At 43.0% G+C, this 23,623-nt stretch overlaps 1 protein-coding gene across 1 annotated transcript in view; it reads right to left on the minus strand.

Moving 5' to 3' along the window:
* Window positions 1-3,391: 3,391 nt before the first annotated feature.
* Window positions 3,392-23,623, minus strand: part of LOC116224129 (anoctamin-2-like) — a 36,958-nt gene continuing 16,726 nt past the window's right edge. The window contains exons 6-10 of the mRNA XM_031582955.2: window positions 15,659-15,811; window positions 13,782-13,834; window positions 10,084-10,265; window positions 4,743-4,848; window positions 3,392-3,823 (exon numbers count right to left, since the gene is read on the minus strand). Of these exons, the coding sequence (XP_031438815.1) occupies window positions 3,443-3,823; window positions 4,743-4,848; window positions 10,084-10,265; window positions 13,782-13,834; window positions 15,659-15,811 (875 nt within the window). The 3' untranslated portion in view covers window positions 3,392-3,442. The remainder of the gene's footprint in view (window positions 3,824-4,742; window positions 4,849-10,083; window positions 10,266-13,781; window positions 13,835-15,658; window positions 15,812-23,623) is intronic.

The following is a 23,623-nucleotide window of genomic DNA, read 5'->3' on the forward strand; positions in this document are numbered from 1 at the left end:
GGGCTTCTACAAAAGTCACGCGTTTATTCAGTCCATACAATTAATAACTCAAAGGCGACGTGTCTAGGGGTTTGACGTCTGTACGCTGACATAGTCAGCTCGAGAGAGAGAAAGAGACAGGTGTCCACTGGTCCTTTATACTCCACACCTCCCCAGGTGTGGATAATCAGTCCATCAATGACGCTCGTCATCCCCACTGTTGCCTGCAGGCCACGCATGGCCACTGCAATGTCGGCAGGGGCGCAGGAGGTCGTAACACACACACACACACACTCTCTCACACACACACGCACTCTTTTTCACACACACACTTTCTCTTTCTCACACACACACACATACACTCTCTTTCTTACACACACTCTCTTTCTCACACACACTCTTTCTCTCTCTCACACACATACATACACACACACACACACACTTTCTCTTTCTCACACACACACACATACACTCTCTCTCTCTCACACACACACACACACATACACTCTTTCTCACACACACACTTTTTCTCTCTTTCTCTCACATACACACACACATACTCTCTTTCTCGCACACACGTACACACACACACACACACTCTCTTTCTCACACACACACTCTCTCTCCCTCTCACAATCGCAATTTTCAGTTGAGATGTACTATTTCAACCCAGGCAGGCCTTATTTGGTCAGAAGAGGGTCGTGCATGTGGACATCATGTAGAATCATTAAAAACCACTGCTGCCAGTCAAGTGCATTGCCTGCCAAATCCACTGCATATTTGAGTCTGTCAGCGCTATTGTATTACATTTGACGATTGTGTGTTATGCTTACTTTGGGCTAATCTTCTAGTGTCTGGATCCTTTCTATCATTTCCCTTCAACCTTTCAGAGAGAATCCGTCAATTCTATAGTCTGTTCTCTCTCTCTCTCTCTCTCTCTCACACACACACACACACACACACACACACACACACACACACACACAGAAAAGGGGGATAAACCCAGTTCTTGGTGAGTGCATCTGAACATGACCTGCTAAAGAACTATACATTGAGCTACCTATCGCTAACTAGCTAACTAGCTATTGCACGCACAAATCATGTACTCATGACCTTGGCTGTCTAGGGATGGTCAAGACATTTGTTCCTTTGGTCTTACCTGTATTTTGTGACCCAAAGTCCCTTTGGGTAAAAAGCATTCGCAAAACGAATGTATATACTGTATATAAATTAGTTTTGCGGATATATATATTTTTGTATCTATATATTCTTATATTTTAAATCTTGCCCCAACACTCAGTGGGTCTTCCAAAGAGTTGAAAATACCCAAACGGGCACAGAGTACACAGATCCTAAAACACGGACAAAAGTACTGACGATGTCAATACACCAAACATGTCGAACTCACAGCCCCAAAGATGATTATAAGGGAGCTGTCCAGTGTCAGCAGGTGCTGAAACCCACAGCCACATGAAGTAACTGAGTGAATCAGATGGACTTGTTTTACAATGAATCAATGCATTTTTGATAAAAAAAATATGTTTTTTGTAGACTGCTTTGGCAATATCATGCACTGCACAGTCGGGTCAATAAAACACATTCATTTGGAAACTGTTTGCTGTATTTCATCGCGAGTAGGTCTTGACAAATGCAGTCGCCAACACAATCCAGGGCGAATCCAATGCAGTAGCCAACACAATCCAGGGCGAATCCAATGCTCCTGACAGTCATAGCTGGAGTAAGGTGAAAGAGGTTGTGCCATCATTTACTTGCTTCAGCAGGCATGAATGATTGAAAGTGTATATGTGCCATGGAAGAGAGAAAACCAGGGTAAGAGAGGTGGGTAGAATGACAGAGAGATAAAGAGGGAAAGAGAGAGAAGGCAAAGGAGAGGAGAGATAGAGAAAGAGAGAGAGTGAGAGAGAGAGAGAGAGGGAGAGAGAGAGAAAGAGAAAGAAAGAGATAAAGAGGGAAAGAGAGAGAAGGGAAAGGAGAGGAGAGATAGAGAAAGAGAGAGAGTGAGAGAGAGAGAGAGAGGGAGAGAGAGAGAAAGAGAAAGAAAGAGAGAGAGAGGGAAAGAGAGAGAAGGGAAAGGAGAGGAGAGATAGAGATAGAGAAAGAGAGAGAGTGAGAGAGAGAGAGAGAGAGGGAGAGAGAGAGAAAGAGAGAGAGGGAGAGAGAGAAGGAAAGAGAGAGAGAGAAAGAGAGAGAAAGAGATGGCGAGAGAGAGAGAAAGAGAAGGAGAGGGAGAGAGAGAGAGAGAAAGAGAGAGAGAGAGAGATGAGTAACCAAGAGAGTATAAAAGGACATATGGGGTGAGGAATAACTGCAAAGACACCCAGCTGATCAGCCTTGTGACAGCCTTTATATATTATTACTGTTTGTACAATGTATTTCTATTCAAAAGTAAACATTGCTTATTTTGTCTCTTATTTACTTGTCGATGGGTTTAACACATAAAATCGCTCCGTTCTAACCAAATGGACGTCATACTACCCCGAACAAAGCAAGCTCAAAGAGCTGGTGATACCTGAGAAATGGTAGGTCTTACATCTGCTGCTGTGGAGAACTTCACAGAGAAATGTGCAAAAGCAGTTTGTGAGTGTGTGTGTGTGTGCGTGTTTGTGTGTGTGTGTGTGTGTGTGCGTGTGTGTGTGCGTGTTTGTGTGTGTGTGCGTGTTTGTGTGTATGTGAGTGTGTGTGTGTGCGTGTTTGTGTGTATGTGAGTGTGTGTGTGTTTGTGTGTGTGTGCGTGTGCGTGTGTATTTAGTTCCACATGTTGTGCAATGGCAGCATATGCATGAACCAGATGTGCTTGTGTTTACGTGTGTGTTTTTCTCCGAATGCCGGATCCTCCCACAACGCCTGACGCTCCGCTTCCACGTCCGCCGCAGTTCAAGGAAAGATCCGGAAAAAGGGAAAATTGACCTTGGATGAAGGACGAGTGTTCAACCCTCCTTCCTCCGAGACTCCGAGTTCTCTTTCCGATCTAAACACGCATGAAATGATTGTCTCAGCGAACGTTCGCTACTGAAGCCATGTTTTGTTTAAGTCTTGGAGTAAGTCTTAGAGGCGTCCATGGGGGGCAGTGTCCTCACGGGCTTCACTTTTCAAACAGAGAACAACGGAATGTCACATTCAGATGTACACAGATAAGAGAAACGAACAACATCAGTCCCTATATGCATCGCGACCACAAGTGCTTACGATCATGGGACACCCCCCCCCCCCCCCCCCCTTTCCACCTCCACCACCACTTTCTGGTCCTGGGGTACCACCTACTGCAGGTTTGAGAGGGGCAATTAAAACCCAACCTATCCCCCCCCCCCCCCCCCAACCACCTTCACTAAATACACACATAAAGCTCCCCTTCCTATTCCTAAATTCCCCCCCCCCCCCCCCCCGCCCCCCCTTGCGTTTCCTAAAGGCTGGACACCCCCCAGCTTCCTCTCCCTCCGTGTCCTCACACGGCCGTGTGCTTGGCCGCCTCGTTCTGGGGTGACATGGACGGCTGCCTGGTGAACTGGCTGAAGCTGGCCGCCCGGGCCCGGGGTCGCGGCAGCGCCGAGGTGGTGACCGAGAGGTCCCCCGGCCTCAGGGGAGTCTGCTGCAGGGGCCTGGGCAGGTCGGGCAGCTGGGCGCCGGCGTGGGCGTGGGCAAGGGCAAGGGCCTGGACGGGGGGGTCCTTGGAGAAGAGGCTCTGGATGAGCTGAAGCTTCTCCTTCTCCTCGCGCATGAAGACGTCCACCAGCAGAGTCTTCTCCTTCTTCAGCTGCTCGCTGATGTTCTTCGGCACGTCCGGGATCACCCAGGCCACCAACACGCCCAGGAACATCACCAGGTTCTGCAGCGCACACACACACACACACACACACACACACACACACACACACACACACAGAGGCAAAGAGAGGCTCTAAACACAGAAATCATAAATACCTCCAGTCAAAACACCCAACACAGTCCTACACATTGGCATATTGACGTTTATACACATACAAAAAATGTGCACGCACGCACCCCATCAGTCATCAGTGAAAGCCCTTTCATAAGTTTCAAAACAGGCCGCCTGGCAGTGCACAGCCCTTTCCGGCTTGATTCCCTAGATACCTCACATCAAACACCATTCCCATCCAACTGCTGCTCACACTGCCAGACGTCTGATGACTGTTTGGAATAGTTCCTGTCTGAACTCATTTGAGGCAGAAAGTAATCCAAATGAGTTCACTGGATGCACGTTGCTGCATGAAGAACTACACTCAGCCTGGCAAGGGAACATTTCAGTTTTCATTATACAATTGAACCACTGACCTTGCTGGAGTATATTCCTTTAAAAAAATATATATACTGTATATATATTTGATTTTGTGGGTTCTGCATTGAACAAAGATTGCTTTAGGAAACAAAGACTTCCTTTATTCTTTCTGAGTTGAAATATGTAAAACGTCTTAACAATGAAATATGCAAAAAGTCCTAACAATGAAATATGTAAAAAGTCTAAACAATGAAATATGTAAAAAGCCTTAACAGGATTCTGGACCCTTATGAGGACCTTAGGTGGCTTGTCATGTTTGCGGACGCTTGGGTTACATCGTTCATCTCTACATTAACAACCCACCCCTCCCCCCAAAATGAAATGAGGAAAGTCTGTGTTTACAATGGGATGCAACAAGTGTGATGACTGAGACAAACTGACGACTGAAACATGTCTTTGGGAAGGGAGAGACAGGCTCCTCAATCGATAAAGACGTCTCAGTCTGTACCTGGAAAAGGATCACAAAGGCCAGCCGTGCCGCCAGAATGGACCAGTACTGTTTGGAGAACTGGTAGGAGTCAGAGGCCCAGGGTGGCTCCCTGTAGTCTTTATACCTTCGGAAGGAAACACACACACACACACACACACACACACACACACACACACACACACACACACACACACACACACGGTTAAATCACTTACAGGGATACTCTCTGACATTAATCACTTACGGGGACACTGGTCGCCTGGTGACAAAAATAAGTGTGAAAACATCTTAGGCACATGCTTCGCTTTATCGTTAAAAGGGTCATTCACAACAACAAAAAGCAAACAATACACTACTGTTGTCAGGCGATTCTCTAAGAGAAGAGCCTGTTTTTCGGGAGCAGTCGGGTGCAACTTGGGCCGTGGTCTGGAGAGGTTCTGCCATGTACTGCTGATGGTGCGGACGGACCTGGGCCTGACTTGGTCCCGGTCCAAATGCCAGATCAGGAACAAGTCCACTTCAGAATCAGTTGTTATCCTATCCATGTTTAACCCTTTACAACCCTATACAAACCCTATATATATATATATATATATATATATATAAACTACACCTACATTTACATAGAATTTAAAGATAAAAGTTTTTAAAGATACTAATCTGTAGTTATTTGTACATAAATACTGCTGGATAGCAGAGACAAGAGCTGTTTTTTGGTTTTCCTACGCGAGACCATTTCCATGCAACTCCGCAGCATGTTCAGTCCCCCCTCTTATGTCCAAATAAATTCACACTTACACCTGAGAGCAGTCCAGCACAACCAGAAACACCATATATGAATACAAGTTCTCCGGGCAACCCACTTCAATCAGATTAACAGTAATATAAAAAACATCAGCAGCGGGATCCTTCCTTCCTTGAGAGTTTTTTCATTACCTATATTGAATTATGAGGGCGGAGAGAGAGACGGGGACTTGGCCTCTGGTTGGACTGCCTTATACAGTGAAACACCAGGAATGTTGAAAAACTGCTTTGGATTCCCTGGGATGGCCGGCCATCTCAGTTGACAGAGAACAATCCCAGGGGTCGAGGCTCCTTGTATGGGCATGGCAGGAGAGTGGGGGGAAAGTACGAATATGGACCTGGCCTAGAAGGCCATTATTCAATTTGTATTATGCTGGCGCTATTTTAGAAGACGGGCCAAGCTGAATCGCAAACATGCGTGTGGGAGGGTGTTTGTGTGCAAACAAACAAAGACACACACACACACACACACACACACACACACACACAAAGCCAAATATCAAAAGCAGCATCCAGTTGCTGAAAGTCAACCATGGTACTCTCTGTAAACAAACACAGGTCGGCCCACTGAGCCTGAATCCTCCGTCCCTCAGCTCTTACCCAGAAACCCCCTCTCTCGCTCTGACCGCAGGGCCAAGCGGGTCTGGTTCAGCGGCCTAAGAACTGGTCTGTGTGTGAGATAATAACTGTGAGCGTGACCCGGCCCATTCCTGTGTCGCTCTCGTTCTCCCTGTCTGCGTCTGACCGGTCTTCTGCTCGTTCTTTTCCCACTCTCGCTCTCCGCATTCTTTCTCTAATCTCCAACCGTCTCTCTGCCTCTTTTCTCATTTGCCCCCCCCCCCCCCGACTCTCTTCTCTTCTATACCTTTGCTATCTTTGATCTCTTTTTCTCTCTTTTTCTCCATCTGTCCTGCAGATATTTCACCCGCCGCTCCCATTACAGTGTTTCGTCTGAAACTGGAAGCCCTGGTTCTGACTCTGGCTTCTCTTAGGCCTCCTGCTGTTTACCACGGAGAGAGCGCAAAGGGAGAGAAAGGCAGACATTCCTGACGCACACTTCTCAGCCAGAGCAATAAACAGATATGTAGACACACACACACACACACACACACACAAAGGAAACAATCCCCACTGACATGAGATTAGGAGTGCTTATTACTTCCTGTGTATTTTACGGAGCCACTTTGACTGAAGAAATATGGTTAGGCCTAGGTTTAATGACTTTAAAAAGCTTTACTGTGATGGCAGTAGTCACTGCAAAACAATGACTTTTAGACTGAACATCCAACTCCAGCATGCATTATAAACCATTATAAACCAATATTATGCAAATATGTCATTCTGATCAAACCTCTAGAAGCACTTCATCTTGACCGCCCATAACAGAGAGTCAACAACCAATCAGTGTCTATTTAAGGAACACCCATCAGTTTTTCAACTTACAGTCTTCTAAGGCAAAACGTGCAGCTACCTGTCAATTAACTGCAATCATGATCTGGCTTTGGGGATTGTCTGTGGTGTGACCACACAAACCAATAGGAAACTAAACGTTGTCATGTGATCACATTCCAACAGTCTATCTCTGCTGGAGGCTCTGGCATGCTCTGCTCAGCCCCTGCCCTCCAACACCTGACTGAACACATTGCTGTCCCGTCACGTTAGCTGGAGACACGAAGCAGGGTTTAATCGCAATGTCTTTCCTTAATGTCATGAAACGAACATGACTGGTGCAATGAGAGAAAGAGTCACTGCGCAATCATGTAAGGAAAGAATATATCGCCTCGGGGCGGCCATGGTTGTTGTTGTTGTTATCGGGAAATGACAGCCTAGATCAGGTGAGAAGGAGCTACAGAACTAGACCATTGAGAGGAGCCACGCTCTCCTATACAATACACCAAACTGCAGACAGTGTTTATTGCATTACCACTGTACATTAACGCAAAAGCACATGGCTAACAGGAAGTAAACACAACACACATGACTTTTACAAAATAAAAGTCCAAAAACAAGGAACAGATAGAAACCAGTATTACCACCGTACATTACCACTGTATGTATGACGATACATACCATGCTGTAGTACTAGTTAGTACTGCAGCAGCTGCAGTTAACCTTCACATACTACTATTCCTTTGTACTTCTGGTTAGAGGGTAACTTCATTTCATTGCCTTTTTTACCTATACTTTACACAAGGCCAATGTAGTTCAATGGAACCAAATCAATCTAAGATGCCTCCACTCCTCCTCGAGCAGAAGCACGTTCTTCGTTCTTCTCGCCTCCGTCCTGTATGCTCCCCTCTGAGTTCTCTGGACTTCCAGAACCCTCCAGAACCCTCCAGAACCCTCCTCTCAGCTCTCTCAGCTCATGCTCTGCCGGTGGCGACAGCTCCAGACATGCCAGGCCACTGTTCTGATATCTGATGAAACATTTAAGCTCGCCTCGGAGAGACGGACAACAAGTAGGTCCTCTGTGCAGTCCGGCTGGAAGACCTGCTCTGCCCCACTCAACACCACCTCCCCCAGTGCCTAAAAAAAGAAGTATGATGCCATTCCCTCTGCAAAGTTGTGTGTGTGTGTGTGTGTGTGTGTGTGTGTGTGTGTGTGTGTGTGTGTGTGTGTGTGTGTGTGTGTGTGTGTGTGTGTGTGAGTGTATGTGTGTGTGTGTGTGTGTGTGTGTGTGTGTGTGTGTGTGTGAGTGTGTGTGTGTGTGTGAGTGTGTGTGTGTGTGTGTGTGTGTGTGTGTGTGTGAAGGGAATGTCATGCAGTATGTATGACTCAATCCCCTGCCACTCTAATGCACTATAGTGTTGAGCGTGCAGCAGAAATATTCTAGAACACCTTTGACATCTTCTTATCGCTCAAGTCTTTCTCTTTTCTAATGAGATCTCTTCTGGTACCATTTCAGTCAATTGTCTTCGCCATTCATAATTATCACACTTGATTTAGTATTTATCTTGTCTTAGTCGTCGTGTCTTGTCTTATTTCACCTGTTTTGCTGGGTTTATGCAAAGCCCTTCAGGCTGTCCGAGCACAAACAATGCAATACAACCCACATTCCACCCTATCTTTGCTTTTACTAGAAAGTGTCACCTTAACACTTAGGAGTCAACGCTCCCCCTGGGGGATAAGGTAGTTTTTATGGATAATTGCCTTTAAAGCTCTGCCAGTTCTTGTCGTAGAGACATACAAATAACACCCCCTGAAACCTCGAACCCTTTTCTTTTCAAATATATACAGTTCGAAAACAAAAATATAAATAAGCACTTTGTAAGGAGACTCAGTAGAGTTAACACTTAGCAGTGTTGTCAGAATACAGACACATTCCATGGAGCCTTTGGTGAGCTTTTGTTAGACTTGCAGGGAGTGGGTGACAGCCCCTCTGGGTTATCAGTGGGGAAGTGGTGGTTAGCTCGTTAGCTCGTTAGCTCGTTACCTAAATTACTGGGAGGTCCACCCAGTCTACCTGGAGGGCGAGCTCACCTTTTCTCACCTAACGACCGGCTGTCAGGGGTGTTAGATTTAGGCGTTTTTCATATACTTTCAACTCATATGAAATCCTCCCCCACAAGAATGTATCACATTCTCGCCACCTTCATTAACACACAAATGGTCAGCAAGACCCTTCCTGTCTGCTGACCTTCACACCTTTTCATATATAGGTAGTCCAGCATGCACCCAACCAGATCACAGATTACAGTATAACAGTGGTGTTTTCACGGGAAATCTGTTTAGCATTTCCACCCAGACCAACGATATCTTTCAGGGGTGAAATATGATCCTCTGATATGGTCACATATAGCCCGGCTTGTTGCTGCCTTAGGAAAACTCGGATGCACAGCAGCTTTTAGCAAGGGGGCCCGATCAGGGCACAATCCAGACATCTGCCCAAGCTCCCAGTGAGCTGTTGTTGTTTTTATCAGCAAATAAAAATGTCCTTTATAAGCAATAAACCCTTACCCAACGTAATTATCATATATTAATTATACCCTATCGCCATTATACTTTGCTAATAAAATGAACAATGAACAAAACCTCAACGGTATTCAGACATTTAATGAAATGAAAAAATATATACTAATATAAAACAAACATAGGTGACACTTTATTTGGGTAGTCTGCCTACAGAAACCTTACAGATGGTTTGTTAAATTCAAGTTCAGTCTTTCTAATTGTTCACTGAACATCACCTTAACCAAACCCAACCTCTTACCCTAACTTTAACCCCAAATTCCAGTTAAGAGAGTTTCAACACATAGTTTATTTATAATCTGAGCATCTGTAGATAATCTATAGGGGACCGTCCATATAAAGTGTGACCCCAAATATATACTAATATGAATTGGATTTTTGTACACATAAAAAACAAATAAATACATATATTGGATCCTACACTTTGTAAATAATGCTACTTCTTACACTTCTAGTTAGATGCTAACTATATTTCATTGGCTTTGTACCTATACTCTGCACAACGACAGTAAAGTTGAATCTAATCTAATCAAATTGAATATAAAACACAACCCAAAAACACCTGTCTCCCCTCGGCAGTGCTCACCTGCAGACAGTCACCTCGTGGCCGTACTGCGTGGCGATGGGGGAGGAGCCGGTCTTGAAGTTGGTGACGTTGAAGTAGGACAGGGTGTGGTCGATGAAGCCGTGCATGGTGCCCGTGTCACTGTACATGTACTGGTACATGAGCCGGGGAATGAAATCCGACGTGAACGAGATCACAAAAGCCTGGTGGGCAATGAAAACAGAGACATACAACATATATATTATATTATATATATTATATACGTGCTGTTAGGCAATTACTCCAATATTCTGCCTTTGATGGTACAAACATGGTGTAACTAGGATCCTCTAGTAAATAAATATATATTTATTGAAATAAATAACTATACATTTATAATGAATGAATGAATTATTTATAATGTAAAATTATATAAAGGTAAAGGTCTGGTATTTAGCAGACACTTTTATCCAAAGCGACTTACAAGGGCATCCTGCAGGCACCAGGAATCGAACCCGGGACGCTAACCACTGTATATATACATTATCTGGCATCTGGTTAATCAAACCTGCAAATGCTGCCCCATACTGGCCTAAAAGACAACTAAACAAGCAATTATCAATTGTATTGATTTGTACAGCACCATTAACAATAGGCATTGTCTCAAAGTACTGTATAGAGCCAAAGAGCAGCGAAGGGCAAGGAGATGACGTGATTAAATGCCGTCCTCTGTGGAACTGGGCAAAACCACAACAAGATGGAGAAGCTGAACAAGACTGACCAACTGAGTCTTAAATGACTTTTTTTCTTTAAAATCTTAAAAAAGTTTCACAATTTCTTAGGAAATAAAGTGTAATGATTCCAAAGCAGTTACGATGTTACCCGTCACATCTGTCTCCAGTTTATGCTGCTGAGTCTTAAATGACTACATTTAAAAAGCCTCCCAGTTTCTCTGGAATTAGAGTTAAATGATTCCAAAGTAGTATAATGTTACCCTTCACATAATAAAAACACACTTAGCAACGTCTGCACCCGCCTGTTGTTATTCAAATCTGCAAATGCCATACTGGCTAAAAGACAACTAAACAAGCAGTTTATATGGTCATTAAATGACAATAAACTAAGGCAACCAACTTCATCCACACCAACAACTATCGGCAACTACAAAGATTTGATCAATCAGTCGGACATTCATAGATTATACCTTCAATCAATCGGATATTCATAGATTATACCTTCCCGGACATAAACAAAATTCATTTTCTATTCCAGATCCTCAAGCTTCCTGTGGAAACCCTGCTTCATCTGAGACTACAGAGGCCCGGCAGGAACCTTGGTCTACGCGTGTGATGTCACCACACCGCCTTCACACACAGCTCGCCCACAGTCATGACAGTCAAGACACACCGAACGCAAACGCAGACTCAAACAGAGCCACGGTGTGGAGTGGGTCAGGGAGAGGTGAGTGTTCCTCTTTCCCCACAGCTCGGCTAACACAACCGCCCACGCTGGTTCTCCATTAACCACAGGCCCCACAACCAGGCACCACTGGACTGAGCCAGCAGGAGGAAACCATGGGGACCAGTACCGCCCGTACCGCTTGCTTTTGGGGTCAGGCGGAGTGAGTGTGTCTTTCCATCTGCTTAGCTAACCCCACTGGCATTCATAGAAATAGAAATAGAGATAGAAAAGCCTATATTTTCATTGCATTTGCATACAATGAAATTCAGCACCAGAATGACAGTGAAGATTTTCTTTCGATGACATCTGATCCTTTCTTCATTTTTTTTCTCAGGTATTCCTCTCAGCAATTTTCTTACGGACTTCTTACAAATTATACCTTTTTAACATCCTTACCTTATTTGACACTGCAGAGAGTTCGCCTCCCTGATCTCACTTTCTGTCAGCTTCCTTCTGGCCAGCTCTTTTTCATCTCATTAATGCCCATAACCCAGCCACAAACTCCTGTACAACTGTGCGTCAGTACCAGATAACGCATGTCTGACAACTGTGCGTCAGTACCAGATAACACATGTCTGACAACTGTGCGTCAGTACCAGATAACGCATGTCTGACAGACTTGTGACAGGACCAAAACACCTGTGTTCTGTGTATGCAGACTTCCTTGGGTTTACAGGCAAACATAATGTGGCAGATAATCCTACCACAAACCCTTACGTACAACTGTGTTTCAATGTCAGATAACTGTACATCGCACATCTGTCAAAGAGAACCAAAAGAGTCGGTTCTGTATATGCAGTCAGATATGTCTCCATAGTGCTTGCTCTAATTGAGGTCAGGCCCTGGGCTCTGTAAAGCGCCTAGAGAGAAATTTATTGTTTTAAATAATTATAATTGAATTTAATCAAATTGAATTGAATATGCATTCCTCAGATCGAGATAAAAACAACTTTGCAAACCAACGATACGTTTTTATGCTTTACTTTAAAGCTTTTTCAGTATTACATAAACCTTTCAGGGAATGCCCGTCTGAAAGGGGCTGTGCCTGGGTTCTGTAAACGCATCCAGACGTGTCGAGTTCCTCTGATTTAGATGCAAACATAGTTTGGAACAAAGCCCTACCAACTTTCCCTGCAAGTTTCAATATCAAGGAAACTTTGCAGGGAATGTGTCTGAAATAACAGTGAGAGTACCAAAAGGCCTTGATTCTGTTTATGCTGTCAGACAGTTTATGAAGCAGAGATCCTCATCTTTAAATACAAACACAGTTTGGCACAGAATCCAATCACCAACTCTTTGCAGTGAGTGCATTAGAGTTGGAGAATCATTTTCATATACTTTCTAAGTAGTTGCAACTCATGTGAATTCCTCCCCCACAATAATGTATCACATTTGCTCCATGTTCATTCAAATGGTCAGCCAGACCTGTCCTGTCTGCAGACCTTCACACCTTTCTTATCTAGGTTCCTTACACGCCCCACCTTACACCTTGAAACAGCCCCCCCCCCCAGACACACCCATTATGTTAAGTTGTGTATTCTTCCTTCCTATAACCGAAATGTAACGTGTATGCTATACCATGAAGAGAAGTACATCATACACACATGGTGCTGAGCACTTAGGTTTTGCTGTGGGTTTGCCGTGTGGAGACCCCGGCCGCTACGTGTGTTGAGAGAATGGAGCAAGTGGGACTGGGGACATTGAGGAAACATCGCCGCCTTTGAAGACAAAGCCAACACAGAAGAGACACTACACTAAGAGCAATATCTCCTAATCATCCCTCCTTCTCTCTCTCCATTGTAGCGTGTTGTGTGTGCTTCAGGTCTGTTGCATAGAATACACAGAATAAAACGACATCTACCCATCAGACCGGCATTTCATCCTTTGCTAAATCATGCAACTCATTTCAGAGCTACAATAGAGTTCTGTTATATTGTAGTATAACAGTGGTGTTTTCACATGAAATCTGTCAGAACACGGCGATCTTTCAGTTAGCGTTGCAACCCAGCTCCACGATCTTTCAGCTGGCCTCCTGATCCCCCTAGGGACCTGGCCTTTCGCGTGGTGTTTCCAAACAGAGTGTCTCATGATCGGCATTGCCACTGCCGCCGCCGAGGTGATTTATGTGGGAAAGACGTCAGAGAGACACTGGGACCACCAGGCCTTTGGAGAGACTGGCACAAGGTTGGGGGCGGGTTGGGGTGGTGGTGGAGGAGTGTGTGTGTGTGTGTGTGTGTGTGTGTGTGTGTGTGTGTGTGTGTGGTGTGAGCGTGACTTACATTTATTATCACAGAGAACTTCCCCATGCCACTCAGGATGTTAAACCAAATTCCTGCAGGAGAGAGAAATAGAAAGAGAGAGACAGAGAGAGAGAGAGAGAGAGAGGGAGGGTGGGGAGAGAGAGGGTGGGGGAGAGAGAGAGAGAGGTTGGGAGAGAGAGAAAAACTGAGTGAGTGGGAGAGCTGAATCAGTTGCATAAACACAGCTGACATGTTGATTCTTACACAATACATTAGGATAACTTACAACAATTTGAGTTCACTCATAGGAAAATATCACCTATGGGCTCTTTATAAAGTGAGTTGTGCATGGAATACCAAAGGGTCGAGAACGTTGTTATAGCAAAGGTTATAGCAGAAAGGGATTCCTCTTGACTTAAAATCACTGAGAGACTGATGGTTTTTGAAATGTGTAGGTATACCTAGGTCTCATTCTAACTAAACGTGTAGTGTTTAATGGACTTGTGAGCGGTACCGATAACTAAACGTGTAGTGTTTAATGGACTTGTGAGCGGTACCGATAACTAAACGTGTAGTGTTTAATGGACTTGTGAGCGGTACCGATAACTAAACGTGTAGTGTTTAATGGACTTGTGAGCGGTACCGATAACTAAACGTGTAGTGTTTAATGGACTTGTGAGCGGTACCAATAACTAAACGTGAAGTGTTTAATGGACTTGTGAGCGGTACGATAACTAAACGTGTAGTGTTTAATGGACTTGTGAGCGGTACCGATAACTAAACGTGTAGTGTTTAATGGACTTGTGAGCGGCACCGATAACTAAACGTGTAGTGTTTAATGGACTTGTGAGCGGCACCGATAACTAAACGTGTAGTGTTTAATGGACTTGTGAGCGGTACCGATAACTAAACGTGTAGTGTTTAATGGACTTGTGAGCGGTACCGATAACTAAACGTGTAGTGTTTAATGAACTTGTGAGCGGTACCGATAACTAAACGTGAAGTGTTTAATGGACTCGTGAGCGGTACCGATAACTAAACGTGTAGTGTTTAATGGACTTGTGAGCGGCACCGATAACTAAACGTGTAGTGTTTAATGGACTTGTGAGCGGTACCGATAACTAAACGTGTAGTGTTTAATGGACTTGTGAGCGGTACCGATAACTAAACGTGTAGTGTTTAATGAACTTGTGAGCGGTACCGATAACTAAACGTGAAGTGTTTAATGGACTTGTGAGCGGTACCGATAACTAAACGTGTAGTGTTTAATGGACTTGTGAGCGGTACCGATAACTAAACGTGTAGTGTTTAATGGACTTGTGAGCGGTACCGATAACTAAACGTGTAGTGTTTAATGGACTTGTGAGCGGTACCGATAACTAAACGTGTAGTGTTTAATGGACTTGTGAGCGGGTACCGATAACTAAACGTGTAGTGTTTAATGACTTGTGAGCCGGTACCGATAACTAAACGTGTAGTGTTTAATGGACTTGTGAGCGGTACCGATAACTAAACGTGTAGTGTTTAATGGACTTGTGAGCGGTACCGATAACTAAACGTGTAGTGTTTAATGGACTTGTGAGCGGTACCGATAACTAAACGTGTAGTGTTTAATGGACTTGTTGAGCGGCACGATAACTAAACGTGTAAGTGTTTAATGGACTTGTGAGCGGCACCGATAACTAAACGTGAAGTGTTTAATGGACTTGTGAGCGGTACCGATAACTAAACGTGTAGTGTTTAATGGACTTGTGAGCGGTACCGATAACTAAACGTGTAGTGTTTAATGGACTTGTGAGCGCTACCGATAACTAAACGTGTAGTGTTTAATGGACTTGTGAGCGGTACCGATAACTAAACGTGTAGTGTTTAATGGACTTGTGAGCGGTACCGATAACTAAACGTGTAGTGTTTACCGATATCTTTAGCCCGTACTGCTACTGGTCGCCGCAGCTCGGTCACAAACTTCTTGGCGTCGAGTCGGATCTCGATGACGTTGTTGAGCAGAGCAAACAGAGGAGCCAACGGAAAGGAGGCCACAAACAGAGACACAAACCCAAACTGGATGACTGTGGAGAGGATAAGAAACAGAAAGAGACATATTCATTGTTAATAATTTTATTTTATTTATTTATTTTTTTTTTTTCTGTTCTTGGTGCTTTGGCAACACGGTATCAAAACAGTCATGCTACTAAAGAGATAGAGAGAGACACGTTGAGAGAGAGAAAAATACTGAGTGAGTCGCACAGCTACGTGTCACTTACAAAAACTAACTTCAGAATTTAAAACAAACTAAATAAACACAGAAATACAATCAAAATAGAAATGAGCGTGCGGCAGCAAAGGACAACTAAGGAACACCATGTGCTGTGCAGTGTCCTGCCCTGTTTCCCATATACATATATATCTAATATATGCAGTCCCACAACCTTTAGCCAGACAAGCCACAAACCCCCTGAGCAAACCCATCTTAATGCTTATTCTGTTGCTCAACCACAATATAATCCTATTACATAAACCTCAGCTATATTTAGGTGGTGGGAGACGTATAATGAGGCAATACATTACATGCGATACATGACGTGTGTGTGTGTGTGTGTGTGTGTGTGTGTGTGTGTGTGTGTGTGTGTGTGTGTGTTGGTATTAGGCGATGCATGTGATAAGCATATGTTCATGGAGGACTGTAGGAGCTCTGTCTGTGTCTGGGATGATAATGTGCATATCATCATCTTTAGCATCTTTATCTAAGGGTCACATCAAAAAATGTCATACAATATTGGACACACCATCTTACACCAATTTAAGCAAAGTAATACATACAAAGACACGCTTTTAGAAATTCTTTACATTGCATAACAATCAGCTCACTATGAAATACATCACACACAGACACAGACACACACACACACAGACACACACACACAGACACACACACACACACACACAGACACACACACACACACACTTCAAAGTGGTTAAATAGTTCATATGCAGAAAACTGAAATGAAAAACTTTGAAACTTGCAAAACAATGCAAGAGGATCACGTCCTGAATGGTCGCACTAAACACAATAGTTGAATGGAGACACAAACACAATATGTGCAACAGGAAGAACAAAATAATACAAATATAATAATACAATATTAAAAATAAGAGTTAATTGGATGCTTAAGCCAGTTATTTGAGGAGCTGTAACCTTAACAAAAATATGACTCACAAACCCAACCCCCCCCCCCCCCACACACACACACACACACACACACACACACACAAAGAGCAATGCATATCGGCTATGATCATGAAGCTACCAAAGACATTGTGGTCACAGGAGATGTGGTGAGCAGATTACTTGTCCTGCACAAAGAACAGAAGTCCATGTGATGACAAAAGAGAACTGTCCTGGGCCCGTGTGCACGGTGGCCTCAGAGTGAAAATAGCCGCACCGCTCCAAACACACATACACACACACACACACACACACACACACACACACACACACACACACACACACACACACACACACACATACACACACAAACACAGTAAAACACGTGTGTATGTTTTCACGAGTGTTTCCCACGCTTCAAACAACAGTCCTATGATTAATGTTGACACACAAACACACTAAAATGCACCAAAAATACAACCACACACACACACACACATATATACATATACAGTATATATATATATAAATAAAACCCGCTTGCATAAAACACACAAACACACACTACATCTGATCAAGTAAGAGAAAGGGCGAGTATCTCTGAAACAGACTTCAGTGAAAGGGGAAGGGGAAGAAAGCCCAGGTGCTCATGGGATACAAACACATATAAATAACAGAGTATGGAGACCAAGTGATGCACTAAAGAGAAACAAACTTCAATGGGTGTGATTCTGTCAAAAACAGCACCTTACGGATATGATGTTATGGATACATCAGTTCTTTACAGAAAAAAAAACAGCATATGAAATGACTACATCAAATATACGTTCATTCAAAGAAAGACAACAGCATATGTAATGACTAGATTTCATATACTGTATATATATCCCTTCATATATAGATTCCATATATATATATATATATATATATATATATATTCTTATAAACAGCATATATGCATAGTGTCCTTGGGTGATCACTTCTGCTGGCGATTAAGCCCAATAAAATGTGTTTCTTTTCAGCATCATTATGGCCGGGCCCACTCTGAGTTTGAGATGCAGCTTTTCTGATCATGTAAAAGCTGAGATTCTGCTTGACTTGCTTTGGGCCATGTCAGAGATTAATTCAACTTTAGGATTTACAATCTTTATTGGCAGGAGTTTGAGGAAAGTATTTAAGACTGTCTGTGTCTATGTATGTTTGTGTGTGTGTTTGTAAACATGGATGTTTGTGTGTGTCTGTAAACATGTTTGTGTGTGTGTGGGGGTGGGGTGGGGGTGGTGGTGGTATACATCCGGGCACGTGCCACAAATGTCTTCTGCCTCTCAGAAAACAAATTTGAACAAATAAAAATAATATAAAAACAAGAGTTTTTGACACACAAATCAATGGCACAAAAGCTTTACAAGATTGAATTGTTATTTGATTTGAATTGTTACACCGTGCCCTGTCTGACTTTCTGAGAGGCAAAGCCAGTGTTACTGCACTAGAAGTGCTGAACATTTTAATTTAATTTAAATCTCTACTGGTGATATTAAGGGGTTGGATTAAATATATCTCTATAATTATAATTATAATTTTATTTTTTTTGCACTATATCTTTGTTATGTTTCTTTGATGTCTATTTTTATGTGCATGTCATTTCTTTGTGCATATTATGTATTTGCTGTAAAGCACTTTGAGCTGCATTCTTTTGCATGAAAGGTGCTATATAAATAAAGTTTTATTATTATTATTATTATTAGGGATGCACCGATACCACTTTTTTACAAACCGATACGAGTACGAGTATTTTTATTTGTGTACTTGCCGATACCGAGTACCGATACCGATACTTCTTAGATTTGGTCTCCATGAAAGTGCAATTAATTTGGAGGCAGATTTTATTTTATCCTCTGCAGATTATGTCAAGCCTATTGTACAAAATTAACAGAAGGCTATCCCAAGCCAAAAATAAACAGAGCTTTCTGGTTTTAACACACAAAAAAAGCCTTCAAACAGACAATATCATCACATTAGACAAAATGCAAATATAACCAGATAAAGGCAATTCAATTTGCTGCATAGTTAACAACACAGTCTGCTTAACGAAAAGTGAACAGAACTATTACTGGATTAGCACAAGAGCACATTTCAGTTACAAAAGGATCAGAAGAATCTCCTGCTCAAGTACAGAAACAATCACTTAACCTATGTGGCACAGTCTTTCTCTCTACCTCTCTCTCTCTGTGTGTGCATGCGCGTTTTTTTCTTTTGCAAGACGTCAGTTAAGATTGGTTACTTCGGTCTTGCGCCACTAGCATCAGTGAACTCTGTACTTAGCACTATGGTGTGTCTTCAGGAGTTTAATCAAATTGCTTGTGTTAAACAAAGTACTTTCCTTTCCGCCCCTCGACACCGTAGCAGTGCAGATCTTACACTGTGCCTTACTCCTGTCGTCGTCATTTATCTTAAAATGAGCCCAAATCGCCGTTAAGGCAGCATAGCGGAATTGCTAATCGCTAACGAGATGCTAGCAGCTAAATTTAGCGAAACCTGTATACTGAAATACTTTGACACTATGACAAACTTTCCTAACACAGTCAAACATCAAGCAAATGCAACACAAGACGGCAAATAAGCTACTTACTAGTCTGGCAGAGAGTGGTAGGACAGGTAGGACAATAAATCACATGTTGTGTCAGCATAGCCCGGCCAGTTTGATGCAGTGAAATACTGAAGAGTGGTATCGGTGCTTGGTATCGGCAATTCAAAACGAGTACGAGTACGAGTATTTTAACGAAGTATCGGCACCGATACCGATACTGGTATCGGTATCGGTGCATCCCTAATTATTATTATTATTATTATTTAATCATGATGCCACCAGGCAATGTGTGACGGTAAGCTTCAAAACATGCATGTAGCAGCAAGTCTGTTGGCAGATTGATCTGGCATGATTCCAGCGCAAACACATAGATGTGAAATTTGTTGATTAATGACCCACTTCATTTTGGAGCATGTCTCAAGGTCTTGTCGGTTCACGTTTTATAATATTCAGAAGATCAGACGGTATCTCACACAAATTCTACACCAAGTACAGGCTCTGGTTCTTTCCAAACTAGACTATTGCAGATCAGTTCTAATGGGCCTACCTGCATGTGTAGTGAGACCGCTGCACATTTGGTTTGGTCTTTGATCAGCCAAAGGGGACACATGTAACTCTCTGCTGGTCACCAATAACATGTGACTCTCTGCTGGTCACCAATAACATGTGACTCTCTGCCGGTCACCAATAACTCTGCTGGTAATCAATAACATGTAACTCTCTGCTGGTAATCAATAACATGTGACTCTCTGCTGGTAATCAATAACATGTGACTCTCTGCTGGTAATCAATAACATGTGACTCTCTGCCGGTCACCAATGACTCTGCTATAGCCAGGGGCGTCGTTAGGCCTATTTTAGGGGGGCTGAAGCCCCCCTAAAATGTTCTTCAGCCCCCCCAAATCATTTGGCATTATTGGCTTAAAAAAAAATTAAATAAAAAAATGAAACTATTGTTTCTCACACGGACAAGTTAATTATAACTCTAACATGCTACTTATATGCGTGCGTTCTGGTTTGTATGTTTACTCCCCCTTCAAATTATACTCCAATAGCCTTTCATCATACTTTACGATATAAACCCCGGGCACTAGTACCGTCTCTCGTCAACGACAGCCAGTATTATAGACAAGGAGTTCAAAGTAAATTATGCACGGAGTGAAATTGTAAGTACAAGAAGTTATAGAATGTGGCTATCTGTAGTTGTTAACGAGTGTTACCTGCTTTAGGTTTACTTGATATGAGGCAAATGAAAGCGAATATTGTAGTGGGCTATGTTAAAACTAAGCTACTTTGTTAGAAACTGTCACCAGTTAGCAAGAGTGTGAACGAGCGAATTCGAAATACAAGAAATAACTATCGACATCTCTCTATTCTTTGCATTGATATATCTCTCTAGTATTTCAAAACAATATTATCAGTCCCTATAGAATGTTGTTATGTCATAGTGTCCCTCATAACGCTATTGTACCGGTATATCATCCAATTCATTGACCAGATGGATATAAGAACATTCTTTAGGAGAGGTGGTAGCTCCGCCCAGTCAGATGAGAGAGAGAAGCAGGAGATTGACAGGGCTGAAGGAGCCGGTGTGATGGAGGTTAGTGGTCTACAGGTCTAGAAGGAAATGAGTGGAGTTTTTTTTAATTTTCTTCTACTGTGGTAGAAATGTATAGGCATTTGTTGTCAGGCCTAGGCTACTCCAAGGGTTAGCCTAAACTAGATTATTACATGATATTTTTATGCCAAGTCATAAAATTGGCTTCTGGATTTCGATCAGTTAATGTTTCAATGTTTGAACTTATCTTAAAGGGTCATGCAGAAGGAGAGGCTGAGGCAGAGAGTCAGAGAGAGGAAGAGACAGACCAAGCAGCTGCAGCAACTAATGATTTAGGTGAAAAAGACACAGGGCCCAGACAGGTTAAGCTGAAGAGCTACCCACAGGACAGCTTTGGTGCTCAGAACAGGTCATTTCACCACAGCTGGTATATTTGTGTTGTCAAATTTCACTATGACCCTGTCATTCTGTCTCTTGTGTTATACTGAATGCAAGCAAAACTACAGAGCAAAATCACACTCTTTCTGATTAAACCAATCTATGAACTGTCTGAAACAATGGATATCCGCGGCCCCAAATGGGCCTTAAAAAAAAAAATTGCAGCGCGCAAACATGCCACTCCCCTTGGGGCTAAGCCCCCCCTTTCTTTGAATCCTAGAAACGCCCCTGGCTATAGCACAGCCACTGGATCGGAAGCAGCCAATAGCACAGCCACTGGATCGGCAGCAGTCTATAGCACAGCCACTGGATCAGCAGCTGTCTATAGCTGAGATTCTGCTTGACTTGCTTTGGGCCATGTCAGAGATTAATTCAACTTTAGGATTTACAATCTTTATTGGCAGGAGTTTGAGGAAAGTATTTAAGACTGTCTGTGTCTATGTATGTTTGTGTGTGTGTTTGTAAACATGGATGTTTGTGTGTGTCTGTAAACATGTTTGTGTGTGTGTGGGGGTGGGGTGGGGGTGGTGGTGGTATACATCCGGGCACGTGCCACAAATGTCTTCTGCCTCTCAGAAAACAAATTTGAACAAATAAAAATAATATAAAAACAAGAGTTTTTGACACACAAATCAATGGCACAAAAGCTTTACAAGATTGAGTTGTTATTTAATCATGATGCCACCAGGCAATGTGTGACGGTAAGCTTCAAAACATGCATGTAGCAGCAAGTCTGTTGGCAGATTGATCTGGCATGATTCCAGCGCAAACACATAGATGTGAAATTTGTTGATTAATGACCCACTTCATTTTGGAGCATGCAGCTTCTGTCTCAAGGTCTTGTCGGTTCACGTTTTATAATATTCAGAAGATCAGACGGTATCTCACACAAATTCTACACAAAGTACAGGCTCTGGTTCTTTCCAAACTAGACTATTGCAGTGCAGTTCTAATGGGCCTACCTGCATGTGTAGTGAGACCGCTGCACATTTGGTTTGGTCTTTGATCAGCCAAAGGGGACACATGTAACTCTCTGCTGGTCACCAATAACATGTGACTCTCTGCTGGTCACCAATAACATGTGACTCTCTGCCGGTCACCAATAACTCTGCTGGTAATCAATAACATGTAACTCTCTGCTGGTAATCAATAACATGTGACTCTCTGCTGGTAATCAATAACATGTGACTCTCTGCTGGTAATCAATAACATGTGACTCTCTGCCGGTCACCAATGACTCTGCTGGTAATCAATAACATGTAACTCTCTGCTGGTAACCAATAACATGTGACTCTCTTCTGGTAACCAATACCATGTAACTCTCTGCCGGTCACCAATAACATGTGACTCTCTGCCGATCACCAATAACTCTGCTGGTAATCAATAACATGTAACTCTCTGCCGGTCACCAATAACTCTGCTGGTAATCAATAACATGTGACTCTCTGCTGGTCACCAATGACTCTGCTGGTAATCAATAACATGTGACTCTCTGCCGGTCACCAATAACACGTGACTCTCTTCTGGTAACCAATACCATGTGACTCTCTGCCGGTCACCAATAACTCTGCTGGTAATCAATAACATGTAACTCTCTGCTGGTAATCAATAACATGTGACTCTCTGCTGGTAATCAATAACATGTGACTCTCTGCTGGTAATCAATAACATGTGACTCTCTGCCGGTCACCAATGACTCTGCTGGTAATCAATAACATGTAACTCTCTGCTGGTAACCAATAACATGTGACTCTCTTCTGGTAACCAATACCATGTAACTCTCTGCCGGTCACCAATACCATGTAACTCTCTGCCGGTCACCAATAACATGTGACTCTCTGCTGGTCACCAATAACATGTGACTCTCTGCTGGTCACCAATAACTCTGCTGGTAATCAATAACATGTAACTCTCTGCTGGTCACCAATAACTCTGCTGGTAATCAATAACATGTGACTCTCTGCTGGTCACCAATGACTCTGCTGGTAATCAATAACATGTGACTCTCTGCTGGTCACCAATGACTGCTGGTAATCAATAACATGTGACTCTCTGCTGGTCACCCTTCACTAATGCGTGTAGCTGCTAGAATCAAATAAAAAAACTCTCACTCTCGCCTATAGCACAGCCACT

The sequence above is a fragment of the Clupea harengus genome, chromosome 16, assembly GCF_900700415.2.
Source record: "Clupea harengus chromosome 16, Ch_v2.0.2, whole genome shotgun sequence".
In the NCBI taxonomy this organism is placed as follows: Eukaryota; Metazoa; Chordata; class Actinopteri; order Clupeiformes; family Clupeidae; genus Clupea; species Clupea harengus.